Raw genomic sequence first — 24715 nt, 5'->3', positions numbered from 1 at the left:
ATCATTTTCGAAGTTCGTTCCCATTCCTGTCATGCTGATGGTTTCTTGGTCCGCTAGGCTACCTATGAGGTTGAGAAAATCGGGGACAGTTGCGGTTCCAATGGCGGTCACTTCTTGGCCTTCTTCTTGGTGGTCTTGTGGTCCAAGGTTCCATTCTATGTTTGGGATTGTCTCCTACTGGTGGGTTCGTTTTGTTTAAGAGGTAAAGTAGTGGTGGGTAGAAGCAGTTATAGAGTCGAGAGCATTCGACTTGCATGACAATGATGCAGTCACGCAGATACCTAGTCTAATGATGCACTCAGTGCCCAAATCCTTACACGTTAATGCTTTCTAGGAAGGCACAGATATACATGCAATGTTACCAATCTTGGCACTGGGAGATGCTAGGAGAAAGGGGATTGTAGACACATGGGTAGGCATAAGTGTGCTTAGCCATGCAGTGCTCCAGGCTTGGGGTAACCCGCTCATGGGTAGGCATAAGTGTGCTTAGCCATGCAGTGCTCCAGGCTTGGGGTAACCCGCTTGTCAAGAATGCTAGGTTCAACGTCACATTGGAAAAAAGAATGAAGGTGAAACCATTTGGAGTGTTGAAGATTTCAGGAGTGCAATTCCAAGTAGAATTCATTGTCATGAAAGGTATGGACTATGATATCCTACTCGACCGACCCTAGATGAGGAATGCACAAGTCATAGAAGACTAGGGTAACGGTCCAATCTTCTTAGACAATCGAACGAAAGCCGTTGAGGGTGGAGATGAACACTTGGAAGACTACACTAGTTGACTTACAAGTCATCTCTACTCTATTGAAAGGAAATACTCCAGTTAGGGAACCATACTGGCCACTAACAAAGTACATCCCATGTCTATAGGATGAGCAAGATTGGATGTACGTGCTTGCCACTATCAATCTGTCATTCTCAGACGATGAGGAATACAAGAGCACTGCCAAGACAAAAAGTGAGCTCAAGAACGAGTCCTCAGTACCCTTACCCATGATGGCTAGAGTTCCTAATGGACGACCAACCCCTTTCATGTTCCACGCCCCACACAACAAACGAGAACTCCATGAGATTGTTGAATATTTCACAAGCAAGCTAGATGGCGATCCAGCCACTAATTTGAAACCTCTTAGGGATCTCTTAACAAACCAAAGTGGAAGTGGACCAAAGTGCGCGACCTAAACTTAATTTACAATTGGGCTATACAATTGGGTTTTAGTGACCGATGGAAATGAGGATCTAGATCTAGGAGACGATGAGCAGTTAGGACCAGGGAGGTTCAAACTATGAATATGAGGACTGCCAGTCCTTCAATGCGATGAAAGCGAAGAGAACATTGATACGATTGAGTATGACACTGATGGATGAGTAATAGAGCAGATACGAGCAGACTCCAAGCCTTGGGAGGGGAATACCTTTGGAATTGAATGGGGAATTATGAGAATGGAATGTGATCATGCCTGGCTGGAGCACATAGGAGCATTCGATTATGAGCAAGCTGACCTCACTCAACCCAATGCCGCATCACTGCTTTGGGCAAATATATAATCCAAATTAAGACCACCTAGAGAGACTCCCTCTTTTAGCAAAGATGGAGAGTTTGACTCAGAATCAGAGATAAGCTCTGACAATGACCCCGAAGTACCCCGACCCCCCATAACCAAATGCATCAAGGGAGACTTACCAGTCCACCTAAGGTACATGTGGTTAAAGGAGGAAGCAGACCTAGGAGTTAGAAGCTAAAGAGCAGAAGAAACCACAAGACCTATCAAAGAGATTCATGAAATTCAAGAAGGGTGATAGGGTAGTGATCTTGCTAGGAGCCAAACGACAAGGGCAAGCAAGTGAGCCAATAGAAGGACCAGCCAGAGTCAAGGAGGTTGATCTAGCCAAGAAGGGGAGACACCCTGACCTATCTTTATAGCCGATGACTTGACCAAGGAGGAGGAGGAAGCGTCTCTCATTACTCTTTTAAGAGAGTACATAGACGTATTCGCTTGGTTCCTCGATGAGCTAAAAGGGATAGATTTGAGTGTAGTGACTCATAACACCCCTATGACGCCAGATGCAACGCCAGTCAAACAGAGACCATATCCTATGAATCCCAAATACGCGCATCTATGAAGGGGGAAATAGACAAGCTAATGCAGGCTGGGTTCATCTATGAAATTGAGCACATGGATTGGGTTTCACCCATTGTCATCGTTATGAAAAAGAATGGAAAGATCAGAGTGCGTGTCAATTATAAGAAGGTTAATGCTACCACACGAAGAGAGACAATTATCCACTACCATACACATAGCACATGCTAGAGAGAGTGACAAGTAAAGAAGCCTACAGTTTTCTAGATGGCTTCTCAAGATACAACTAGGTGCAAGTGCATCCTGACGATAGGCATAAGACTGCATTCGCTACTAAGTGGGGTGTCTTTGCCTATGTAGTCATGCCCTTTGGGTTGACTAATGCACCAACCATGTTTCAACGGCTCATGTGTGCCATTTTCAAGGACATGCTTAGGTGTGAGGTAAAAGTATTTGTAGATGATCTCTAAGTCCATTCCAGCTAGTAGGAACACCTAGATTAGGTCCATGCTGTCTTTGAAGGATGCTGATTATATCATCTCTCGTTGAATCCCCTTAAGTGCAGTTTTGGGTAAAGCACGGCTACATTCTAAGGCATGTGGTGTCGAAGAACGGCATTGCCATGGACTTCTCAAAAGTCAGGGTAATTGTTGACCTTCCACCCCCAACTGATTATAGGGGAGTTCAGTGCTTTTTAGGCCATACAGGATACTACCGGCGGTTTGTGCTAAACTATGCATCGATTTCTAGACCTCTTTACAAACTACTCATAGTATTCGAGTGGATCGAAGTATATGAAATATGATGCATAGTTAACCAACAAATAAAGTTAATTGAAAATCTTATTTGAGTTAAAAAATAAAGGCACATAATAATGTAAGCTTCTTACCATATAGTAAGTAATGTTTTGATTATTGGAGGCTTTTGTTATTGTCTTTTTGAAAATGTTTAATTGGCCTTTAAAGTCTTTGAGATCACCATCTTTCCGTTCAAATTTATTGTAGAAAAAAAAATATTTTCTCTAGTGTTTTCCAAAATTTGACTTTTCTATTCCGAGTTTGTCCATTATCAACATGATTCTTAAGTGCATTATGCTAGGATTTCCATTGATTATATTTAATGGTGGAGCCATTTTTTCTAGAGTCTATTTTACGAAGTTTTATGAAAGCCCAAGAACCTTCTAGCCATCACTCCACCAATAGATGGGTTTTTTAGGGACAAATTTCCATCCTTTGACTTTTGAGGATCCAATTCAATGACAACATTACCTCTATGCAAACCAATTGAAGATAAAACTTGGTTGATCTTGATTATAGCATCTTTTCTAGCTAATTAGGGCTTCACCTTCCATGAAAACCCTATATAAAGATGAACAAGCTTTTTAATTATTTTGCAAAGTGCATGAAGTGTACAGATGTGAGCATTACTGAAATAAATATTTGAAACTAGCTTAAAGTGTGGGTCTTTGATGTGCCTCAAGGGATTTCTCTTTTCATTTCTTAGGTTCAACTTTGCACAGCTACATATATGTAGTCGCGGCAAAGACATCTAGAGTTGGCTCCCTTTGATACATTATACATGCATTTGAACGTTTGCAAATCCTAGCTATGTGCCATTCCACCTTGTAGTTTCCAAATCCCCTGACAAATATCTCTTCTCCCACTTGGCTCTTAATCACATCGGTTATTGAAGATTGATGGAAAGCCTAGTATAGTATATCAAAATCCTTTGTAACTACTTCAAAGGTTCCTAAGTACTAGATGTTGTGTTCATATTGAACACTAAATGACATTGAATCACTGCATGGATTTGATGAAAGTGCTCTATTAATCAAGATAATAAAGACCCTTTCTAATTTTGTATACTTCAAAATGTCACTTTCATCAAGCTTAATCACGAATTTGGTGACTCTTTGCACCTCTTCTAGAGAGAAATTATAAAATGATAATCAAATGTTGGAGGATAGGTAAGCCAAGAACAATATTATTAAATTGATTGAAAAAAACTGCTTTTTTCTTGCCCTTAAAGCTAGCCTTGAAATGGAAAAGCTCACCCAAAACTTCCATTACTTAACCATTGACTCTTTTGTAGTTGTCTAATCTAACACAAAGCAAACACATTAGAGACACATCGCCACTCAAAAACAAATACATCACATAGGTAGGGATTGCAAACCTATAAATCTAAATAAATAACAAATAATAGAATACTAATGCAAAAACATGATAGAATGCGACAAGAGTGATTTTTTGATTCTTTGTAGAATTCCACATACAGCCTCTACATAACATCACATTGCAATCTCAAGAGATACATCTTGCAACTTACATTCATATGAATATTAAAGACAACCTTACATCTACAATGCATAGACTAAGGTTAATAGTGTAGTCCGTTTGGGACTCATTAGTAGCTGGCACATCCTAGTGAATCGGCTTTATGAAAGCTAAAACCTTAATCCACTAGTTCTCTTGATCCTTTATTATGAAAAACTAAGGATAACAATTAACTAGACCTCAACTAGAGCCTTTACACCCTAGAATGAGCCACATCGAGCTGTCACAAGTAGAGCTTAGATGCAATACTAGGAGCGCTTGCAAACCTCTTGGGTAGTTATCTAGCCAATACATTATATAGACAAAAAGGAAAACTAACATGCCATGCATATTACTACTATAAGTTTGGTAGCATATATGATTGCATCAATTAGGGATAAATAAAGCTTTGTATGAAAATAGTGCCCAAGAAGCCTCAAACATCTAAAAATCAACACTACTGGTCATTAGTACTTTCTATTTTCTTGAATTTTGCACTTCTTGATTTTCTAAAACTTATAATTCCCAACTCTTAGCTACCTTTTGATTATCAGGTGCTTTTCTCATTCCATCAACATCATTAGAAAATTAAATTGTACACATATCCACTCCTTTATTTATTACTTCTCAATCAACAACCCTTTGTGTTACATAATCATTAGCTACTCTTTTTTTCTTCTTAGACAAACACAATTGAATTGTCAAAGTTGCATATTCATTTTGCAATTGTTGTAGCTTGTGTTTCACCTTCCACTTATCTTCCATAAAACCTTCCATTGATTTTGACACAAAAGATTATTTCGAAATCTTATGGAAACCCATCATATACCATAACATTCATAGAACATTGTAGATAATAAAGACATAGAAACATGATTGAATAAGTACATTGTACTCCAAGTGCAAAGAGTAGGAACATTGATGAAAAAATATGCCGATGATGCTTGAACACTTGCATCATAACAATTCTTTATATGGTGCCCATGCTCATAGCACATATCACACATTTTCTTCTTTTTCTTAGCCATCAAGAAAGGTTAAAGAATGATAATTCAACATTTAAACTTGAATGTATAAATTGCTTGAAAACTCCATGAATAAATGAATTACTTGGAAGCTATTTGATACATGATTTGAACTCCCCATTGCAGGAAATATTGTAGGAAACATATTGAATTGGTTGAAATGTTGAAACTCTCTGGAATTGCTTGCACTACCTAAATACTTGAAATTTCTTGGAATTGTTTACAGTACTACCTAAATATCTAAAATTTCTTGGAATTATCTACATTGCTCGAATGCTTGTTTGCCCTAGAAATTACAAGAACTTCCTTAATCACATGGTTATCCCACAAGAAGCTTGTAGGATCGCTAGGTGTAATTGTCTCATCTAACACATAACAAGAACTACACAAAGATATATCACTGCTCAGAAATGAATACATCGCACAATCAAGGACAACGAACCTATATATTGAAACCATAAATAACAAAGAACAAAAAGCAATGGTAAAAACATGATAGAATGCAACAAGAATGATCTCAGATTCTCTATAGAATTCCACACAGTTAGTCTCCACACAACATCAGATTGTGCTCTCAAGAGATACATATTTCAACTTACATATCATATGAATATTTAAGAACCTCACACCTACAATTCATAGACTAAAGTTAATAGTGTAGTCCATTTAGGCCTCAACATCTTTGTTGGATAGGCTTCACCTATAATGGTCTTGAAAGTATGCAATTGTGTAGCTCAAAAATTTGTGCATGTGCATCTTGACTAATAATAATACTATCCAAAGTCTTTTGCACTAGCTCGCTATCCAAAGATTGATGCTTAATGGAAGAATCCAAGCATTGTTTGTTCTTTTTTGAATTTATTCCTCTCAAGAATAACCTTTGGGATAGTTGAAGGAAATATGTGGTAATAAAACAATATGTCTTTGAAGCATCACTCTTGGTTGCATTTGGTTGAAGAAGAGACCTAAACAAGATCGCTATCACAAATCAAATAAAAGTATAAACAAGGTCATATTCAATATTTCTCAAGTAAACATATGAACCTTACTGCTTGGATTCTTTTAGTATAGCCACCTCCTCCTCACTTTAGATTCTCAATGTTCTTGAGAGTTCTTTGTTAGTTTCGATGGCCTAAAACAATTTGTTTTCATTAGCATTCATTGATATGTTTCTCCAATGAATGGATCATCTATGGATAACCCTATAGTTTCTACAACAACTCGTCTCTATGTTTTGTTAATAGGTGATTCTCCAATCTAAGAACATCCTTCTTTGTTTAAGACCAAGTGTGTAGCCTAAAAATCCATTATAACAATCAACAATAACCCCATTAATGAAGAGTTCTTGTAAAAAAAAAGGTACGCTATTTTTTAGTGGGATCTTTGGGGCATAATCTCGACGAAAGGTCAGATTCTTCTTTCCTTCAAATTTGAGCACATGTTTCATGGACTCTAAAATAATGTTAGGTTTTGTTTTTTTCCTAATTGACTCATCCTCACTCTCTAGCCCAATGTGAATATGATAAAGATATATTATACTTGTATTATAAATATTTTTAGAAGATTGATCCATAGCCAAGGATGTGATTTGAAGATTCGAATGGGAAACTTGTGCAAATAAAAAAAAAAGAATTATGAAGAAACTAGCAAGGAGGAGGAGAAGAAAATAAGAAAATTAGAATGAAGGGAAGTAATTGAAATTTTTGAAAAATTTCCAAATTGAGTATTCACTTTTGCTTTTATGAAGGGAAGGTAGGATCTTTATTGGGGTAGTAATTGTCACCTTTATGGACACCTAGATTTCTAGGTCTGATGTAAGCCACAAGATTGTTATGTTAATAACTTTTTAATGATTTTAGATATGTTTACATATCAAAAAGTGAGCTTAAAATAAAAACTAAGAAAATATTTTTTTCTCTAATATTTTCTCTCTGTAGGATCTCCTACATTGCTTTTGAGACCTCAAAACTCCCCTAATGTTTGACAAGATCGACAAGCAAAGAGACTTCGAAAATGTGACCTAGTGGTGCTCTATTCCATTAAAGGCCATAAACAAGAGATGAAATTTATTGGTCTAAGCCCTTTCTATGCATGCAAAATTAGCAAAATGTTGAACTTGAGACTCTTGAGGGATAGGGCATCAACTTTTTCAATAGTTGTTGCATCAAAAAGCACTATTCATCAACACACATGTTGCATGAACCATCAATGATGCCACCATCAAGTACCATTGTGGAAATAATAGAACTTGACCCCAAAGATGATGACCCTATACCAATTTCCTCTTATGATCAAGCTCATAGCAAAGAAAGAACACACAATCAATGTCGTGATGAATGAGGGAGCTGATTGTAATGCCATGATATATAACGATCGAGGACTAGTGTAGAAGTCAATTATGCAACATGAAAGTCATCATGGCTTTCAGTAAGGATACACATTTTTCTTCAAAGAAGGTGATGCCACTGACATGCTCAACCCTAACCAACACAATTCCTAAGGAGGGGAATAAAACCATGCTCAATCAATTACTCAAAGCACAAGCAAATCACAACATATTAGCAAATGTAGCAACTAAACCAAATAAAAACCATCAGAAGTGGGTCACCAAGGATGAACACAAATCTAAAAAGTTACCACTTAAGTTAGATGGCAAAGGAAATTTGCTTCATGTTGTTTGACTCAAAAGCATCTTCCTGGCAACCATTCCCAAGGTAGACGAGTCCTATTGAAGTAGTGGCCAAGGACCCATAAGCAAAAGAGCTTGTAGATAGATGCAAATTGGAGATATACATGGAAACGTTTGAAGGGGAGGTGTACTATGATAAGTGTACTGAGTTCCCCACCACCTAAAACCTTGATAGGCATATTGTAGTAATAATGATAGAGGATGCCAATGGGCCTAGTGGCATGTTGCAATAACACTCTGACCAGAAGTAATAAATAGAGCTTTGAACTTGTCAAAAAAAGAAAAGAAAATACCAAGAAGCAAGATGAATGTCTACATAAGACTAGGCATGAAATACTAGAAGGTGTTTACTAATGATGGTGTGAGCATAGATGACATCTCAAACCCTACTATAAGAATCCCAGCAAAGTAGATGTATAACTTTACAATGAGTTTTATAACAAAAAGTAGAGAAACTTGCAAGAAAACTTGTAAAAAGCAATGAAAGCTCAAGGCACGACAAGAATATAGTAAGAAAACATTAAGCCAACATTCTAGGAGAAGTCCAACTAGGGAAGAGGAAGTGAATCAGTTAGAATGCACAACAATAGAAATCTCTCAATCTCAATCACTGGAGTGACCACCATTGGTGGAGGAGAGAAGCAAGAGATTGTAGGACCCCAAAGAGTAGAATTGAAACCTAGCAAAACAACAGGTAGCACAACTAGAGCATCCAAAATTAGCCACCTTTAATGATGGAGGAAGAGGAAAGAGCATTATTAAACTAGCAACTAAAAAAGGAAAGGCCATATCCAAGAAGAAGAAGGCCATAGAAAAAGCTAAGGAGGAATGTCAAAAGGAAGAGGAGTGGAAGTGAAGAAATCTAGAGGAAGAGGAGAAGCTCAAGAGAAAGAAGGAGAGGATTTAGGCCTAGCTATAAGATTAGTAGAGTATCCAACAAGGGTTGAAGATATAGAACTCATGGGGCCTAATTTGGGAACTTCAAGTGAAGTAGGCACTAGCCAAGGCACATATCCAAGTGCAGTAGAAACATTACAAATGCAACCAATAATAGGCAAAGGCAAGGTACCTTGGAGGCCTCATCATCTCTAATAATGACCATTACACCATCTATTCTAGCAACCATAGTTGAGGGTAGCTCCAGGGGCAAATTAAATGATAGGGTATATGAATCTGAATTATAACTTGTAGCCCCTCAAGTGAGATCAAAGGCCCATGAATCATGGATGTAGAATCTGAACAAAGAGCACCTAAAGTACCTAGAGCTGAAGGATCCTCGGCTTCCATACCTCTATTCTTGCGAATCCCTACACAAGAGTTTGAAGACATGCTAAGAGTACTAGAGGACCAAAGTGACAAATTAGATGAGGAAAGAAAAGTTGCCTTAGCACCCTTGAAAACAAGAAACAAACCCATGCAACATACTATAGCAAACAATGATTAGGAAGCCTTTCAATCTAAAAAAAGAATTAGTAGCACCTGAAGCTAGAAAAGATATATGAAAAAGGTATGAAGATTTGTAGGAATAATTGAAGAGAGAGAGAGAGAGAGAGAGAGAGAGAGAGAGAGAGAGAGAGAGAGAGAGAGAGAGAGAGAGAGAGAGAGAGAGAGAGAGAGAGAGAGAGAGAGAGAGAGAGAGAGAGAGAGAGAGAGAGAGAGAGAGAGAGAGAGAGAGAGAGAGAGAGAGAGAGAGAATCTAGTGCATTTAAAAAGAAAAATTGCATCTACAATCAAGGATAAGGTTTGACTAGAACAAGAGCTAAACACAATCACATGACTACAGGAGTAGTTAAGGAGGGAGTTAGAGGAAGCAAGGAAAGTAAAGGATGAGGTAGAATAGGGAAATAAAAAGGTGGCGGAGTTGGCCAATGAACTAGTAAGGATGCAAACAATTGTGAGCAACTCCAAAACTAGTTAGCTTACAAATTGCAACAAATAATGGAGTTGAGTCATGCTAAGAAGGAGCAATGCTCCACATTGGAAATCCAAAAAACTTGGAAAAATAGAGGACTAGAGTAGGCTAAGGAGAAACTAGACCAATGGGAAGAGAAGAATACAAATCCCTATGCTTGACCTTGCCATGAAGTTGGCACAATCAGATTATGAGACAAAATAGGCAAAAAAAAGGGTGAGGGTAATGGGAGAAATGATGCAAGTATAGCAACAAATCTTTGTCAATATCTTGTCAGAAATGGTAGAAGAATGTGAAGGGGACATAATTAAGAACCTTGAAAGGAAGCTCCAGCTTACTGGGAGAGTGAGTAAGCATAGTATAGTAGCAACCTTTGCCCAATACAGTACATGATGATAAAGGAGGATTATGTAATATGGCCAAGGAAAGTGGAACTCTCCCTAGAGGACCTAAGAGTGATCTCGGCATCCTAGCAGCACAACTGATGAAATGCTCCTAGCCAGAGAAGAACAATCACCGTCCTCTCCAATGCTCAAGGCATAAGAATGGAACCCAACAAAGGTTAGAAGCTTGATGCCACAAGAGCTTGAACAGATGAAAGCACCCACCTCCTTGGAAGTAATGACAGAAGCAAAGCAAAGAAGAAAGGATAAAGTGGAGAGAATCAAGAGGAAGTTTGCTGCATTACTCTAGCAAGTGTTAGACATACACTTTTCATAAAGGTGGGAGCCCATCCCTATCATTTGGGATAGCAAAATTTCAATGCTAGGACAATGGGAGCCCTAAGAGTCTCTTATGCAATTTACTTTCTATTTTCCAAAGGGATTCTAAAAAGTACTTCCTATTGGGGTGGAGTAGGAAACCATTAGAGTGGGGCCACAACTAGGAATGAGGTGGTCTTTGCATAAGGCATAGGATCTTGGATTATGGTAGCAAGAGTTATTAGATTATTGGCATGATAAAGTGTTTGAGGTGCCCAAAACAATATAAGACTATGAAACCCAAGCAAAGTGGAGAAGAAACCTTATGGATATCAACATGGAGGTTTAGGTTACCTTTGATAGTGCATTAATTCTTGAGAGAGGATATCCTACCTATTTACCTTTTGTAGTGCATTCATGCTTGAAAGAGGAGATCCTAACTAGATACCCTACCCCATGGAGACTGTCAGCTCTCTTCCTTGACATAAACACAAGAATAGATAGATATGCTATGGCTACATTACTCATTCAAGCAACAATATTGCCAGCTGATCGTCTTGAGTTGCTGGAGGACATGAATGCAAGTAGATTTACTAAGCTATTACTCTTTCCTCCCAACCACACCACTAGCGGCAAGGCTAGTTCTCAAGAATTACCTGATGATGACCATGGCTTGCATGTAAAAGTGCTAGTTCTCAAGAATTACCTGATGATGACCATGGCTTGCATGTAAAAGTCTTTGAAGCCACTCCCTCTTAGCACATAGAAGAGAGGGAAAATGAAAGAAAATAATCTATTTTGAAAAAACAAAGAGAAGAGAAAAGAAAAGAAAAGTAAAAAGAGAGAAACAAAAGAAAATAGAGTAAAATTAATGTAGCACACTTGATAGGATGCATTCCCAACTCCTTAGCCCTTTCTCCACCACACATTCTCATGGTGGCACATCAAGGGCAAGACACCTAGGGTCACTTGTTGATAGACGTGTCACCTTGAGTGATGCACAACATCTCACTTTCACCAACTAGGTTCTCAAGTGTGGTACAAAATTCCAAGCTTATTTAGAGTTCAATCCATCTCCCTATTGCACCTTCACAAGTACAAACCCTCACAGCATAATGAGGCAGACACAGCCCCTAGGGAGTACATAACTTTTGATTATAGTTTCACAACATGAAGATGAAAGTCCCAATGACATTGGTGGCCCTCACAACACTTCTTCTTGCCTCTCCTTAGCTATGAGATATACCAGGACAACCAATCCTCATTTCCTCTGCCATAATGATAAACCAAGTACCACATCAACTCCCCTCATCACTTCCCATTACCATTCTCCTCATGACCCACTAGGATCGGTCCACACAATGCTACCCACTAGGTTGTAGAATGCCATGGGACTAGCATGTATCTAGGAGGGGAATAATGTTATTCTTCTCAAAAAAGGTGAGAAAAAGAATTCTAAAAATCAAGAGAGTCAAGAGAACAAAAGCACAAGGCATGGATGTAGGAACAAATGTGAATTTTGAGAAAGATAACTTGTGGATTGCTTATAATATTTGAAGGACCTTATGTTTGTAAAATACTTTTGAGAGCTAGGATAACTCACATGTAAATTGTAATATAGTTCAGAGTGAGGCATTGATGGCATGGGGCTTTAGTTGACTAAAGTTAGGAAAGGCAATTATGAATTGAAATGTATGGAAAATTTAAGAGAAGTCCAATTTTGAGCCAAAGAGAAGGTAGGGAGAACCCATGTATAAAACCCAAAAATGAATGGATAAGGTCATTCTTATAGTATGCAATCTTGGAGTTGTCTCTATCTTCTTGCTTATGTGGAGAGTGAGGAAGGGATGGAGAGAGGGAGAGTACGAGGGAGAGTGAGGGACTGATGTGTGAAGCTCTTTGCCTCTTCATTGTTCTTTCTTTTCTTCATAGAGTGTGAGCTTGGAGTGATTGGAACTATGGAGGTGTAGAGCACATGAGGAGAATTGCTTGAATTGTGGAGCTATTGATAAGCCTTGAAGGATTGATTATAACAAAGAGATACATCAGTGAGATCACTACAACATTTGTGAGTGTGTGCAATGGTTATTTGAGAGGCAACCATAATTTCAAGTCTAGCATCAAGCTTGCTAAAGCTCCAACAACTAAACGACAGAGCCCAAGAGCATTTGTTGGCAATCTTATGCGTGACTTTCAAAAGGCACAATGTGTCATGGTATGAAAATGGAACATTGGGCAACTAATGTTGGCTTTTCTTGCAAAGTTCGAACTATAAGGTTTTGAAAAAGTATATGTTCCTAGAATGGAATCCATCCTCATGTGGATGTCACATCATAGGTTGGATGATAGGATTTCAAAAATGTGTATTCTCGATTGAATTCAAGCTAGATGTAAGAATATCCATGGACTTAAAAAGATCTACTTCTATTTTGCAAGACACAATGAAAGGCATGTAACTATGAGCCAATTATAAATTATTAGGTGCAAATAAGAACGGATGATATAAAGAATGAAAAAACCACTTTCTCCACTGCTAGAAGCAAGTAAACTAGTAAATCGTTTTTGGCATTGTCCCTTTCTCTATCCTCAAATGCCAATAATTCCTCAATGCGCTTCGTCTACACAGTTATCAAGTAAATCAATGTTGAGAGTAGTCTGTTTACTAAGCCAAAATCAACTACATATTGGAATGTTGAATCAAGATCCATGTAGATCACCTTTGTCTGTAGTGTGACCTATTGTATACTTTTATCCATTAGGATTTTTGTGACCTATTGTATACTTTTATCCATTAGGATTTTTTTGGACTCAATTTCAGGCCCTTTAAGATACCATGCCATTAGGTCCTTGGAAAAATGGGGAGCATCATGTGTCTTGTCAATTTTATATCAAAACCCTATCATGTGACATATTGTTGGATACCTCTTAAGGAATATTAATCTAAGTTTTTAAGGTTCAATAGATGTGTCATTGATATGATAAAGTTATGCTAGATATTCTAATCTTAACTTGAAAAAACATACTATTATGGAGCTTTTTTACTTTTGCTACATGTCTAACTCCTAACATTCAATCCATTTCATCTTGTATATCAATGGGAAGCTCTTGATGAGGAGCATGTTATAAAATCTAAAGTCTCATAAGTTTGGATTTGATTTGTAAAAAATTTACCATGCCCCATTTCTCATGACAAGAGATGATATTTCACTACTTAGAGAGCCCAAATTTAAGTCCAACGAAGCTAACTAAGCCACCCCAAAACCCCATCGTAGATGCACAAGGTAGAACACACCCAAGAGACTATCTTACCAATTCAGTGGCCAAGATGAAGAACATGAGATTCATGGAAAATTTTCAATGAAAAAAAAAAACCAATGAAATAAACACTCCAAGTTCAACCTAAAATACGCTAAGGTGGTCGAATACAAGGTGTGGGAACAATACCAAGAAATGCATTTATTCATCAAGCAAGACATAAACAATGTGTACACAAAACCAAACAATTTCAAGGCCATCTGCTCAAGGTTTATTATTCCTTCTCTTAAGAATCATATAGAAGAGTTTAATTTGTTAGGGTTTAAAATGACCACTTGGATTTTCCCTTAATAGTTTAGCTCTAACTTTGGACCTTAGAAGCATAAAAAGTAGTGTAACAAATGTGGAGAGAAAAGCCACATTTCAAAGTTCCCATATCCATTTTCTTTCCATCAATGACTTCCATATCCAAGACCTATTGTATGCCATTATATAGTTGGTGCACAAGTGAAGGCCACATTATTAAATATTGTCACATGCTAAGGTTTAGACAAAAGTTTCAAATGGTTCATTGTGATTAGGTTTCAAAAACGATTGAAAAGAGGAATAAGCAATTTTCAAATTCCTACAAATGTATTAGCATAATAAGGTTTCACAGCAAATAGCTACACTGATGGATGAGCAATAGAGCAGATACGAGCAGACTCCAAGCCTTGGGAGGGGAATACCTTTGGAATTGAACGGGGAATTATGAGAATGGAATGTGATTGCGCTTGGCTGGAGCACATAGGAGCAATCGTTTATGAGCAAGCTGGCCTCATTCAACCCAATGCCACATCACTGCTTTGGGCAAAGACATCATCCGAATTAAGACCACCTAAAGAGACTCCCTCTTCTAGCAAAGATGGAGAGTTTGACTCAAAATCGGAGATAAGCTCTAACAATGACCTCGAAGTACTCCGACCCCCTACAACCAAATGCATCAAGGGAGACTTACCAGTCCACCTAAGGCACATGCGGTTAAAGGAGGAAAATAGGAAGTAGACCCAGGAGTTAGAAGCTAAAGAGCAGAATAAACTGCAAGACCTATCAAAGAGATTCATGAAATTCAAGAAGGGTGATAGGGTAGTGATCTTGCTAGGAGCCAAACGACAAGGGCAAGCAAGTGAGCCAATAGAAGGACCAGCTAGAGTTAAGGAAGTTGATCTAGCCAAGAAGGGGAGACACCCCGACTTGTCTTTATAGCCGATGACTTGACCAAGGAGGAGGAGGAAGCGAGTCTCATTGCTCTCTTACGAGAGTACATAGACGTATTTGCTTGGTCCCTCGATGAGCTAAAAGGGATAGATTCGAGTGTAGTGACTCATAACATCCCTATGACACCAGATGTAACGCCAGTCAAACAGAGATTATATCCTATGAATCCCAAACACGCGCATCTATGAAGGGGAAAATAGACAAGCTAATGCAGGATGGGTTCATCTATGAAATTGAGCACACGGATTGGGTTTCACCCATTGTCATCGTTATGAAAAAGAATGGAAAGATCAGAGTGTGTGTCAATTATAAGAAGGTTAATGCTACCACACGAAGAGAGACAATTATCCACTACCATACACAGAGCACATGCTAGAGAGAGTGTCAAGTAAAGAAGCCTATAGTTTTCTAGATGGCTTCTCAAGATACAACCACGTGCAAGTGCATCCTGACTATATGCATAAGACTGCATTCGCTACTATTGAGTGGGGTGTCTTTGCCTATGTAGTCATGCCCTTTGGGTTGACTAATGCACCAACCATGTTTCAACGGCTCATGTGTGCCATTTTCAAGGACATGCTTAGGCGTGAGGTAGAAGTATTTGTAGATGATCTCTATGTCCATTCCAGCTAGTAGGAACACCTAGATTAGGTCCATGCTGTCTTTGAAGGATGCTGATTATATTATCTCTCGTTGAATCCCCTTAAGTGCCAGTTTTGGGTAAAGCACAGCTACATTCTAGGGCATGTGGTGTCGAAGAATGACATTGCCACGGACTTCTCAAAAGTCAGGGTAATTGTTGACCTTCCACCCCCAATTGATTATAGGGGAGTTCAGTGCCTTTTAGGCCATACAGGATACACTAAACTATGCATCAATTTCTAGACCTCTTTACAAACTACTCATAGTATTCGAGTGGATCGAAGTGTATGAAATATGATGCAAAGTTAACCAACAAATAAAGTTAATTGAAAATCTTATTTGAGTTAGAAAATAAATGCACATAATAATGTAAGCTTCTTACCATATAGTAAGTAATGTTTTGATTATCCGAGGCTTTTGTTATTGTCTTTTTGAAAATGTTTAATTGGCCTTTAGAGTCTTTGAGATCACCATCTTTCCGTTCAAATTTATTGTAGTAAAAAAAATATTTTCTCTAGTGTTTTCCAAAATTTGACTTTTCTATTCCAAGTTTGTCCATTATCAACATGATTCTTAAGTGCATTATGCTAGGATTTCCATTGATTATATTTAATGGTGGAGCCACTTTTTCTAGAGTCTATTTTATGAAGTTTTATGAAAGCCCAAGAACCTTCTAGCCATCACTCCATCAATAGATGGGTTTTTTAGAGACAAATTTCCATCTTTTGACTTTTGAGGATCCAATTCAATGACAACATTACCTCTATGCAAACCAATTGAAGATAAAACTTGGTTGATCTTGATTATAGCATCTTTTCTAGCTAATTAGGGCTTCACCTTCCATGAAAACCCTATATAAAGATGAACAAGCTTTTTAATTATTTTGCAAAGTGCATGAAGTGTACAGATGTGAGCATTAGTGAATGAAATATTTGAAACTAGCTTAAAGTGTGGGTCTTTGATGTGCCTCAAGGGATTTCTCTTTTAATTGCTTAGGTTCAACTTTGCACAGCTACATATATGTAGTCGCGGCAAAGACATCTAGAGTTGGCTCCCTTTGATACATTATACATGCATTTGAACGTTTGCAAATCCTAGCTATGTGCCATTCCACCTTGTAGTTTCCAAATCCCTTGACAAATATCTCTTCTCCCACTTGGCTCTTAATCACATCGGTTATTGAAGATTGATGGAAAACCTAGTATAGTATATCAAAATCCTTTGTATCTACTTCAAAGGTTCCGAAGTACTAGATGTTGTGTTCAGATTGAACACTAAATGACATTGAATCACTGCATGGATTTGATGAAAGTGCTCTATTAATCAAGATAATAGACACTTTCTAATTTTGTATACTTCAAAATGTCACTTTCATCAAGCTTAATCACGAATTTGGTGACTCTTTGCACCTCTTCTAGAGAGAAATTATAAAATGATCATCAAATGTTGCAGGATAAGTAAGCCAAGAACAATATTATTAAATTGATTGAAAAAAACTACTTTTTTCTTGCCCTTAAAGCTAGCCTTGAAATGGAAAAGCTCACCCAAAACTTCCATTACTTTACCGTTTACTCTTTTGTAGTTGTCTAATCTAACACAAAGCAAACACATTAGAGACACATCGCCACTCAAAAACAAATACATCACATAGGTAGGGATTGCAAACCTATAAATCTAAATAAATAACAAATAATAGAATACTAATGCAAAAACATGATAGAATGCGACAAGAGTGATTGTTGATTCTTTGTAGAATTCTACATACAACCTCTAGATAACATCACATTGCAATCTCAAGAGATACATCTTTCAACTTACATTCACATGAATATTAAAGACAACCTAACATCTACAATGCATAGACTAAGGTTAATAGTGTAGTCCATTTGGGACTCAATAGTAGCTGGCACATCTTAGTGAATCAGCTTTATGATAGCCAAAACCTTAATCCACTAGTTCCCTTGATCCTTTATTATGAAAAACTAAGGATAACAATTAACTAGACCTCAACTAGAGCCTTTACACCCTAGAATGAGCCACATCGAGCAATCACAAGTAGAGCTTAGATGCAATACTAGGAGCGCTTGCAAACCTCTTGGGTAGTTGTCTAGCCAATACATTATATACACAAAAAGGAAAACTAGCATATTACTACTATAAGTTTGGTAGCATATATGATTGCATCAATTAGGGATAAATAAAGCTTTGTATGAAAATAGTACACATATCCACTCCTTTATTTATCACTTCTCAATCAAGAACCCTTTGTGTTACATAATCATTAGCTACTCTTTTTTTCTTCTTAGCCAAACACAATTGAATTGCCAAAGTTGCATATTCATTTTGCAATTGTTGTAGCTTGTGTTTCACCCTCCACTTATCTTCCATAAAACCTTCCATTGATTTTGACACAAAATATTACTTCAAAATCTTATGGAAACCCATCATATACCATAACATTCATAGAACATTGTAGATAATAAAGACATAGAAACATGATTGAATAAGTACATTGTACTCCAAGTGCAAAGAGTAGGAACATTGATGAAAAAATATGCTAATGATGCTTGAACACTTGCATCATAACAATTATTTGTATGGTGCCCATGCTCATAGCACATATCACACCTTTTCTTCTTTTTCTTAGCCATCAAGAAAGGTTAAAGAATGATAATTCAACATTTAAACTTGAATTTATAAATTGCTTGAAAACTCCATGAATAAATGAATTACTTGGAAGCTATTTGATACATGATTTGAACTCCCATTATAGGAAATATTGTAGGAAACATCTTGAATTGCTTGAAATGTTGAAACTCTCTGAAATTGCTTGCACTACCTAAATACCTGAAATTTCTTGGAATTGCTTGCAGTACTACCTGAATATCTAAAATTTCTTGGAATTATCTACATTCCTTGAATGCTTGTTTGCCCTAGAAATTACAAGAACTTCCTTAATCACATGGTTATCCCACAAGAAGCCTGTAGGATCACTAGGTGTAATTGTCTCATCTAACACAACAAGCACTACACAAAGATATATCACTGCTCAGAAATGAATACATTCACAATCAAGGACAACGAACCTATATATTGGAACCATAAATAACAAAGAACAAAAAGCAATGGTAAAAACATGATAGAATGCAACAAGAATGATCTCAGATTCTCTATAGAATTCCACACAGTTAGTCTCCACACAACATCAAATTGTGCTCTCAAGAGATACATATTTCAACTTACATATCATATGAATATTTAAGAACCTCACACCTACAATTCATAGACTAAAGTTAATAGTGTAGTCCATTTAGGCCTCAACATCTTTGTTGGATAGGCTTCACCTATAATGGTCTTGAAAGTATGCAATTGTGTAGCTCAAAAATTTGTGCATGTGCATCTTGACTAATAATAATACTATCCAAAGTCTTTTGCACTAGCTCGCTATCCAAAGGTTGATGCTTAATGGAAGAATCCAAGCATTGTTTGTTCTTTTTTGAATTTATTCCTCTCAAGAATAACCTTTGGGATAGTTGAAGGAAATATGTGGTAATAAAACAATATGTCTTTGAAGCATCACTCTTGGTTGCATTTGGCTGAAGAAGAGACCTAAACAAGATCGCTATCACAAATCAAGTAAAAGTATAAACAAGGTCATATTCAATATTTCTCAAGTAAACATATGTACCTTACTGCTTGGATTCTTTTAGTATAGCCACCTCCTCCTCACTTTAGATTCTAAATGTTCTTGAGAGTTGTTTGTTAGTTTCGATGGCCTAAAACAATTTGTTTTCATTAGCATTCTTTGATATGCTTCTCCAATGAATGGATAATCTATGGACAATCCTATAGTTTTTAATATAGTTCAGAGTGAGGCATTGATGGCATGGGGCTTTGGTTGACTAAAGTTAGGAGAGGCAATTATGAATTGAAATGTATGGACAATTTAAGAGAAGTCCAATTTTGAGCCAAAGAGAAGGTAGGGAGAACCCATGTATTAAAACCTAAAAATGAATGGATAAGTTCATTCTTGTAGTATGCAATCTTGGAGTTGTCTCTATCTTCTTGCTTATGTGGAGAGTGAGGAAGGGATGCAGAGAGGGAGAGTATGAGGGAGAGTGAGGGACTGAAGTGTGAAGCTCTTTGCATCTTTCATTGTTCTTCCTTTTCTTCATAGAGTGTAAGCTTGGAGTGATTGGAACTATGGAGGTGTAGTGCACATGAGGAGAATTGCTTGAATTGTGGAGCTATTGATAAACCTTGAAGGATTGATTATAACAAAGAGATTAATCAATGAGATCACTACAACATTTGTGAGTGTGTGCAATGGTTATTTGAGAGACAACCATAATTGTGTCATTCGAAACACTTGAAGCAATTTGCATTCCATCAAGTTTAGCATCAAGCTTGCTAAAGCTCCAACAAATAAACGACAGAGCCCAAGAGCATTTGTTGGCAATCTTATGTGTGACTTTCAAAAGGCACAATGTGTCATGGTATGAAAATGGAACATTGGGCAACTAATGTTGGCTATTCTTGCAAAGTTCATACTACAAGGTTTTGAAAAAGTATATGTTCCTAGAATGGAATCCATCCTCATGTGGAAGTCACATCATAGGTTGGATGATAGGATTTCAAAAATGTGTATTCTCGATTGAATTCAAGCTGATGTAAGAATATCCATGGACTTAAAAGATCTACTTCTATTTTGCAAGACACAATGAAAGGCATGTAACTATGAGCCAATTATAAATTATTAGGTGCAAATAAGAATGGATAAAATAAAGAATGAAAAAACCACTTTCTCCACTACTAGAAACAAGTAAACTAGTAAATCCTTTTTGGCATTGTCCCTTTCTCTATCCTCCAATGCCAATAATTCCTCAATGCGCTTCATCTACACAGTAATCAAGTAAATCAATGTTGAGAGTAATTTGTTTACTAAGCCAAAATCAACTACATATTAGAATGTTGAATCAAGATCCATGTAGAGCCAAAATCAACTACATATTAGAATGTTGAATCAAGATCCATGTAGATCACCTTTGTCTGTAGTGTGACCTATGTATACTTTTATCCATTAGGATTTTTGTAGTGTGACCTATGTATACTTTTATCCATTAGGATTTTTTTGGACTCAATTTTATGCCCTTCAAAAGATACCATGCCATTAGGTCCTTGGAAAAATGGGGAGCATCATGTGTCTTGTCAATTTTATATCAAAACCCTATCATGTGACATATTGTTGGATACCTCTTAAGGAACATTAATCTAAGTTTAAGGTTCAATAGATGTGTCATTGATATGATAAACTTATGCTAGATATTCTAATTTTAACTTGAAAAAACTTACTATCTCATAAGTTTGGAGTTGATTTGTAAAAAATTTACCATGCCCCATTTCTCATGACAAGAGATGATATTGCACTTCTTAGAGAGCCCAAATTTGAGTCCAAAGAAGCCAACTAAGCCACCCCAAAACCCCATTGCAGATGCACAAGGTAGAACACACCCAAGAGACTATCTTACCAATTTAGTGGCCAATATGAAGAACATAAGATTCATGGAAAATTTTCAATGTAAAAAAACGAATGCAACAAACACTCCAAGTTCAACCTAATATACACTAAGGTGGTCAAACAAGGTGTGAGAATAATACCAAGAAATGCATTTATTCATCAAGCAAGACATAAACAATGTACACAAAACCAAACAATTTCAAGGCCATCTGCTCACAGGTTTATTATTCCTTCTCTTAAGAATCATATAGAAGAGTTTAATTTGTTAGGGTTTAAAATGACCACTTGAGACATTTTCCCTTAATAGTTTAGCTCTAACTTTGAACCCTAGAAGTATAATAAGTATAGTGTAACAAATGTGACGAGAAAAGACACATTTCAAAGTTCCCATATCCATTTTCTTTCCATCAATGACTTACATATCCAATACCTATTGTATGCCATTATATAGTTGGTGCACAAGTGAAGGTCACATTACTAAATATATTGTCACATACTAAGGTTTTGACAAAAGTTTCAAATGGTTCATTGTGACTAGTTTTCTAAAACGATCTCAAAGAGGAATCAGCAATTTCCAAATTTCTACAAATGTATAGCATAATAAGGTTTCATAGCAAATAGCTCCATGATCGAACAACTAGTCAAATAAGTAGAAGAGAGACCAAGTGCTCAATCATTCATGATGCAATCTATTCTCATCAACAAGTTCCCTACACCTACATTTATGGAAGATTGTCTCCTATGCAAAAGAGAGAAAACAAAATTGGACAACCTATGAATCAACTTTTCATGCAAGCTCATAAAAAAATGATCTTATCCTCTTGCATCCACATTGTACCCATATCTATTGCCATTTAAAATCTTGTCCTCTTGCATCCACATTATACCCATATCTATTGCCAATTAAATGGCAATAGAGCTAGCAACGTCTACATTTAATTAATGGAGGATTCAACAATTTGAGGGAGATAATGCAAATCACAATATTATTATGTTATCTTTTACAATCCATAATTATGAGATGTCGATGGCTATCATATGTTCTTGAAGAGAAGGTAGATTAGAGTGTAATTGCTTCCAATAAGTAGTCTTCAACTAATCAATAATGATATATACCAAGCCAACAAGCTCACTACATCTTCTTACCTCCTATGAGCACAAGAAAATTGCTAAACAATCCCTATAAAGTGTAAACATAATTATTGAAGATCTCATATTAGGTCATCAACCATAATGTTGGTAAATTGATGTCTGTCAATCGACCTTGAACATATTAAGGCCTCCATATTAACGACCTTGAACATGTATTGGACTCCATAGAGCATTGATGGTACAAATTAATTGGTGAACAATCCTTGAAGTGTAGACATTGTTATTGATAATCTCATACTCGATCGCAAGGCGTAACATTAGAATGGATTTTACACCCAAAAAGTTAAAGGACTAATATTGTAATTGGTTTAGAAATAAAGGATCAGATCAGATTTGCCAATGCAGTCGAGAGTGATGTTTATGGTTGATTGGATGATGAAGGACAAACTTACAAAATGAAGTGTCATGGAGATGAAACTAGCGACCGATTGATGTAGGGCATACGAAGGATAAACCAAACCATTGATAAGGTTGTAGTGATTAGGAAGCTAGTGATGGTGTTTGCCCTCTTTCTCGGCATCTTTCTTGTCATGGCGTTCATGGAGGGCGAAGGCACCAGATCCAACGGCCACAGCGCCTGCGATAGCTTCTCCAATGTGATGCTTATGGGCATTCTCAGGGTCCTTCTTGGCTTTATGCTTCTCATACTATGAACAAAAATATGCCCTTTTAAGAATAAAAAATTTGACAGGAATTGAAGGAAAAAACGTAAAAGATTGATAGTTAGCTAAGAGTGCATTTCTCTTCAAGAACAAGCTAGATCTCCCGAACCATTACTAGTGAATGCCTTTTATGTACCCTTCAAAATCCACACATCTAACAAAGTAAAATTTAAGAGCATAATTTAAGTAAAAATTCAAAAGTTAGATGCTTAGGAAATTAGATAGAGTTTCCTAAATTTAAAATACAAGTTGGAGTAATAGTAATGTAAAAGCAAAATTTCCCTCTAAGAACAAGCTAGATCCCCTATCCACTACTATGGCATGCCTTCCCTCCCCTTCAAATGCCAAAGATCTAACAAAATAAAATTAAGCCCATAATCCAATGATGAATATTAATGATTGGCAACACTCCCAAAAATAATCGTTACAAAGACGATAATATTCTTATGATAAGTTGATAACCGCCTGCAAGGCCTGGTTAAAAATAACAGTGTAGTGATTAATGAGTGACTAATCCAACGATTAGAGTTGTATAATCTAGTCAGGTCTACCAATTAATTAATAACAATTACGGTTGAGAAGATATTAGATGGGGATGTGAATATTAAATATAATATACCATGGCGACGGCCCCTCCGAGGAGGGCACCGGCTTCAGCGAGGTGCTCCTTCTGGGCGTGCTTCTTGATCTCCACTTTGGCGTCGTAAGGCTTGCCATCCACCGTGGTGGAGGTGGCGTGGATTTCTGTGCTCTCCACCACCACCTCGCCGGCCTGGCCGCCATACTTCTTGTCATGGTGGTGAAAGAGGCCGCGGTTCCCGTGCTCGCCCGACTCAGCCATTGTTATGCTGTGTAAGAAAGGAGAAGAAGGGAGGGGAGGAAGGATCGAGACGAAGCAGCAGAAGAAGGTCAGGTAAGCAGAGACGAGCCTGAGAGGTGGGTGATATATGGATCTGAGATAGATCTAATCTCTCCTTTTATCAGATTTTTATGCGCGTGAGAGAGAGAGAGAGAGAGAGACCGTGTTGACGGTGGTAGGCGCGTCGACTCTTCTGTGCGTGTGCACGACTTGAACTCGCGACCATTTGCTGGGCAGGTTCATCCATCCGAAACGGGAAAGCCAACCGCCCCCGGGTTCGACCGCCATGATCCATCTCTCTCTCTCTCTCTCTCGTTTGTCATCATCTCACCATCACTTATCCACTCCCGGGGGGCCCGGTGCCCCAGCACCTCTAAAGTTGATTCGGTGCTCCTGCCCCATGATCCATCACCATCCTCTCCTTATGCCCCACCACCTTTATTACCTCCCCCTGCCCACATACCTAACACCCTCATATTTAACAGCTCACAAACACCTCACATCATCCTTATATCTCCATGAGAATATAATCTTCTTGTTCCCCTCTACAAGGCCTTATTTTCACACCCACGTGCACCTCGTTGGGTAGTCTAAACTATGGCCCGTTACATACTAGTCCACATCCATAACTTTCAAGAAGCAAGATG

General features: G+C 37.5%; 1 protein-coding gene across 1 annotated transcript; it reads right to left on the bottom strand.

Annotated features, from left to right (window-relative positions):
* Positions 1-22732: 22732 nt before the first annotated feature.
* Positions 22733-24218, bottom strand: LOC148038474 (uncharacterized). The gene is made up of 2 exons (XM_087672466.1): positions 23829-24218; positions 22733-23194 (listed from the first exon to the last, which is right to left on the bottom strand). Exons 1-2 carry the CDS (start codon positions 24048-24050, stop codon positions 23036-23038), a joined length of 381 nt encoding a protein of 126 aa, XP_087528592.1. The 5' UTR covers positions 24051-24218; the 3' UTR covers positions 22733-23035.
* Positions 24219-24715: the final 497 nt, after the last annotated feature.

Source organism: Lygodium microphyllum, chromosome 3 (assembly GCF_053477565.2).
Source record: "Lygodium microphyllum isolate KBCC chromosome 3, Lygodium_microphyllum_v1.1.10, whole genome shotgun sequence".
NCBI classification, from domain to species: Eukaryota; Viridiplantae; Streptophyta; class Polypodiopsida; order Schizaeales; family Lygodiaceae; genus Lygodium; species Lygodium microphyllum.
This window is presented reverse-complemented; position numbering and strand designations above follow the sequence as displayed.